The sequence below is a fragment of the Triticum urartu genome, chromosome 5 (assembly GCF_003073215.2).
Source record: "Triticum urartu cultivar G1812 chromosome 5, Tu2.1, whole genome shotgun sequence".
Lineage (NCBI taxonomy): Eukaryota > Viridiplantae > Streptophyta > Magnoliopsida > Poales > Poaceae > Triticum > Triticum urartu.
The window spans coordinates 630,177,194-630,182,062 of NC_053026.1; the positions used below are offsets into that span (position 1 = coordinate 630,177,194).

The 4,869-nt window shown below is 42.9% G+C and overlaps 1 protein-coding gene across 3 annotated transcripts; it reads left to right on the top strand.

Moving 5' to 3' along the window:
- The first annotated feature begins 401 nt into the window (after positions 1 to 401).
- LOC125511399 lies at positions 402 to 4,299 on the top strand. Of its 3 annotated transcripts, XR_007284984.1 has the most exons (8): positions 402 to 1,706; positions 1,813 to 1,871; positions 2,467 to 2,571; positions 2,660 to 2,771; positions 2,934 to 3,018; positions 3,199 to 3,317; positions 3,693 to 3,761; positions 3,942 to 4,299. XR_007284984.1 is itself a non-coding variant. In XM_048676762.1 (3 exons), the coding sequence occupies exons 1-3, from the start codon at positions 709 to 711 to the stop codon at positions 1,976 to 1,978; spliced, it is 534 nt and encodes a 177-aa protein (XP_048532719.1). In that variant the 5' UTR covers positions 402 to 708; the 3' UTR covers positions 1,979 to 2,442. The 3 variants fall into 3 exon arrangements, 1 of the variants encoding a protein (XP_048532719.1); XR_007284985.1 differs by lacking the exon at positions 3,693 to 3,761; XM_048676762.1 differs by lacking the exons at positions 2,467 to 2,571; positions 2,660 to 2,771; positions 2,934 to 3,018; ... (1 more) ...; positions 3,693 to 3,761; positions 3,942 to 4,299 and having other exon boundaries at positions 402 to 911; positions 1,542 to 1,706; positions 1,813 to 2,442.
- Positions 4,300 to 4,869: the final 570 nt, after the last annotated feature.

Genomic DNA, 4,869 nt, shown 5'->3' on the forward strand with positions numbered 1-4,869 from the left:
TAAAATGGAAGGTAAATCATGGTGATTGCATACAAAAACTTGCTAATATTTTAACACATCAATATAATAATAGACGTGCAGTCTCTAATAGGAGTAGAATGTTTACTCCCGTTGCAGTGCACGGACAATTGTCTAGTAATAATCTCTACTCCTAATGGAGCAGTTGGTAGTCTCCGTTCCACGGTTTCTGTTTCGTCCCACCTCCCACCCTTTGCCTGGTTTATTTTCGTCTCTCTTCCCACCTCCCAATTCCCCCAAAAACCAACCAAAACCACGTTTGAAAGGAGCCATGCGTCCACGTAGTTCCCTCCCACGCCAGAAAAAACGGACGAAATTAAACCAATGAAAAAAGTTCCACTACTCGCACGTATGAGCGAGCGAGCAGCGAGGCGTCCAGAGAGCCCTCGAGTGATAACCCCGCCAGAGGACATCCCTTCGCCGACGCCATTGCGCTCGCAACAAGGATCCCTGCGCTATCTCCGTTAACGTTCGCCGCCATCGATCCCTTCACCGCCGAACCCCTTGCCATCGCGCTCGCAACAAGGATCGAGGCCTCCAGACTGCCCTCCATCCGTGCACTATCTCCGTTGGCCGCCGCCGCCGCCTCCGATCCCCTTCAGGAGCCTACGCCCTAGGTCACATCGGCGCCGCTGCTACGCCGCCGCCACCATTCCGCTCGCACGCTGCCATCACCATCACCCCTCTCGCATGCCTCTGCCGCCATCACCCATTGTCGCAGCTCGGATGTGGAGCTCGTGTGCCATGGCCGCCATGGCATCCATGGCCGACACGAGGGGACCCTCGGCCTCGGCCGTGGCTGCCTGCTCGGGAAACGGGGTCGCCACGTCCGACTCCCCTAGCGCCTCGTGGACCGGCATCAGAGTCCCCAGGTCCGCCGCCATCGAACTCAGGTACGCCTCGACGGACATGGTCGATCAAGTGATCTAATCTGATCCCATGTTCCGAAGTCCTAATGAGAACGTACTCCTACGTGGATCCAAGTCCGAGTTGGGAGCGACGTCGATCTGATGAACGTGCAAGGATTTCTGAATCCAAGACTTATATTTTACTATATATGTTCACTGGTTATTCAATTCAATTGTTCGTACAACAGCAGATTTTTTTTCTTTTAGCACAAATTCCAGTAGTTGTGTTTGCTTCTTTTGAAGATCACCAGCCATATCACAACTGTTCCCATCCAACAGGTTAAGCAGAACTGCAAAAGCAACAACAAATTTTCTATGGTACATTGTTTTTTTAGTTTCAGTCCATCAAATTCTCTGGTTGAAATGTGTGTGTCTTGCTGCAGCGGCCAGTGCAGTTTCGACTTCAGTTCAGAGTCACACTCTCTCTTGCTGCTCTCTGCCATCTAGATCAGCCCTGGATCTAGACGATTTCATGCCCTCCATTGCGGTTGTTGCTATAATATGATTTATTACAACTTGTTTGAATGGGTTAGAAGGGAGTGACGAACTGTTTCATGAGCTTTCATGTACCTTCCAATTTCATTGTCATTTGAAGTGTGAACTTGCTTCAAACAGTCAATTTGCCTTCCTGCCACAATATTTCTCGGCAACGGTGGCCAAACGAGACCGCCCTCCACGCCGGGACGCTGACACGCCGGCCTGCATGTCCCTGCTCCGACGGACGCACCAAACTCCACAACTTCCCCGCAATCTGACCACGGGCAGACACACTTTCTTCAGGTTCGCACAACTTCCCTGTCATCAATCAATGGACCTACATTTGAATGAAAACAACTGTATTTAGCTGGCCATTGTACAATATTTGGTTTTCGTCATATTAATGCAGGGGAATTCAGGTTACAGTACTGTGTAATCATGGAGCACAGAGCAGAGCCTCTCCGATCGGTAAGGAAAATTCACGGAGCACATCACACCATTTCTTGCCTACTGCATTATTGTTGCTTCAGCAATCACGCTGGTGCATCGATCCTCCTAGCATATGTATAAATTAAGTTGTGTATAGATATGAACTGCTTGAGCAATCACGCTGTATTTTCATGAGCACCTTCTTTCCTTCTCCAGTAATAGTTGTCAGATCCTTGGCGTGATCTGTGTACTAGGTATTAAAACTGTAAGTATAACATTGTCTCATGATATCCTATACATGTGAATTGCGGTTTGTAAACATTCATTTGCCGAAGAAATCATGGGATTTAGTTATATCTATTTTCTCATATTGATTCTTCATCCTATAAATCCATAGAAGAAACAAAGCAGATTGATTAAATAACACTATAAGCAGGTTTTCCCAAATCCTGTTACTCAGTGAGCCTGACATTTTGCAGTAAAGAATAATCGAGAAATTTGCAGCATAATATATCAAAAAAATAAAGAGGAGAGAAAATGGGGAAGAACTTTCTTAAAAATATATGTAGGTGAACCCAATAGGAGAAGTGCAATTTCAGCCAGAACATTACTTATATAACCTTTATGCATTCAGGAAAATTTGGACGTGAAGAGAACACCTTAAATTAGTTAAGCGGTACACGTTTACTCGAGTGCTCTAACAGCTACACTAACCTGGCAGAATATGACCAGAATTCAGGTATTGTGAAAATGTTAGAATAATTGAGTATATCTTTTTCTACACTTGGATCCGTGGTTCTCAGTGGATTTTCTTTCACTTTTATCAGTAGTGTCATGAGGCCTGTGGTGGCCAAGGTTTGAAGACCGAGTTTTCAAAGCTGAACTGATGTCCAGTCTAGATCTGAGGGTGACAACAACATTCTACTTCTACTGCAGCAGGTTATTTTACTTTTTGTTCATCGTTCGTGCATGTGTTCTAAACGTTACTCCAAGCTTGGTTTTGTATCTCTGTAATCTGTATATAAATATTGGCTTTTTTTGGAGGATGAGATGAATGCTCCTGCTGGGTATAATGCTCTTGATTGTATTCTGGCGCCATAGGTCAGAGAAGCCAAAAGGAGGAGCCATGACTAGCTCCGTTTTCTCGCAGTGACGATGGCCTTCCTCTAACATCAGCTTCCAAAAGGTAAATGTTTTCTCACCAAATATTTATGGTTTGTTCAGATAAGTGATGCAATGAGTAGCATTGTAGTCTTTCATGGAATTTATACTGCAAGGACACATTGTGAACTCTGATTATTTTTATTTAACCTCCACAATTGTAGCCCTCAAACTAAAAAGTAAATGTTTATTCCTCTGTATACAGGATACTATTGTGAGATTGTATGATACATAAAAGACGGCCTCAAGCCCCTAGACGGAAGCATCCAGTCTCGCTGTTCTACCAAGTTCGCCGGAACGCAGACCGCGTGTGGTCCACCTCAGGTACGCCGTTCTAAAATCCACACAGCCAAGCCATGAGTAGCCTTGAAGTAGCGAGTTGTTATATTTAAAATTTTATTTGAAAGAGCATGTGTTTCGGGCTTTATACTTCACCATGATCTTTTACTGTGTGCATGTAACCATAATGTCTATAGTCCGCGGAGTTCAGTTCAGAGTCACAGTCTCTCTTGCTGCTCTCTGCCATCTAGATCAGTCCTAGATCTAGACGATTTAATGCCCTCCATTGCCGTTATTGCTATAGTATGATTTATTACAACTTGTCTGAATGGGTTAGAAGAGGAGTAATGAACTGTTTCATGTGCATTCATGTATGTTTCAATTTCATTGTCATTTGAAGTGTGAACTTACTTCAAACAGTTAATTTGCCTTCCTGCCACAAAATTTCTCGGCAACAGTGGTTGTATTGGAAACATCAGCTTCCAAAAGGTAAATGTTTTCTCATCATATATTTATGGGCTGTTCAGATAAGTGATGCCATGAGTAGCACTATAGTCCTTCATGGAATTTATACTGAAAAGACACTTTGTGAACTCTGAATATATTTATTTAACCTCCACGATTGTAGGCCTCAAACTAAAAAGTAAATGCTTATTCCTCTGTATCCAGGATACTATTGTGAGATGGTATGATACATAAAAGACAGGCTCAAGCCCCTGTACTGGAGCATCCAGTCTCGCCGTTCTACCAAGTTCGCCGGAACGCCAACCGCGTGTGCTCCACCTGAAGTACGCCGTTCTAAAATTCACACATCCAAGCCATGAGTAGCCCTAAAGTAGCAAGTTGTTATATTTCAAAATTTATTTGTAGGAGCATGTGTTTCGGGCTTTATACTTCACCATGATCTTTTACTGTGTGCATGTAACCATACCGTCTACTAGATCATGGAAGGCGCGCGTTGCTGCGCCCGTCTGTTTGTAATATTGAATATTAATGTTCAAAGAAAATATTGAATAATTGCTGGAACAGAACGATTGGTGTACTCGACATATCTACCACAACCCGGATAACCATCCCCCAGGTGTAGTCCTAGTTCTTGTTTAGTCCATGCTATCAACACTTGGTTTCATTGTTTTAGGAAATCAAGTGCACACGTTCCATGTTTCCTTTTTTCTCCTAGTAATTTTGAATCTTCTCGAATGAGATGCACACCATTTCTTCCATGTTGCACTTCTTAGAAGCATAAAAATAATATATGTTAAAACATGCGCACAAAGTAGACTCGAGTAAGATAAACCACATTTCCGGTGATGAAGACACAAACACATTTGAACTTAAAAGCGATGGAGGAAGCTGGAACATGGTATTAAAAGAAAAGGGTAAATCGACAACAAAGTTATCTAATCATTAAGACCACCTACAGATAAATTTTACTAACCCTTATTGAAAACACTAAGTATAACTTCAGGCCTTCCTCGTACTTTAACTCCTGTCCATAGTTTGGTTACACTGATTTTTCATAACACAAACCTAAGCAAACAGTGTACTGTTATGCACTAAGTAATTAGAATTATAAAAAATACTATTTATTAACTTG

Bases quoted from the DNA above. Each gene is read 5' to 3' on its own strand.
- LOC125511399 (XM_048676762.1), top strand. From the start codon at position 709: ATGCCTCTGCCGCCATCACCCATTGTCGCAGCTCGGATGTGGAGCTCG. The intron at 912-1,541 runs GTACGCCTCGAC...TGCTTCAAACAG, and splicing joins TCCGCCGCCATCGAACTCAG to TCAATTTGCCTTCCTGCCAC. The intron at 1,707-1,812 runs GTTCGCACAACT...ATATTAATGCAG, and splicing joins GGCAGACACACTTTCTTCAG to GGGAATTCAGGTTACAGTAC.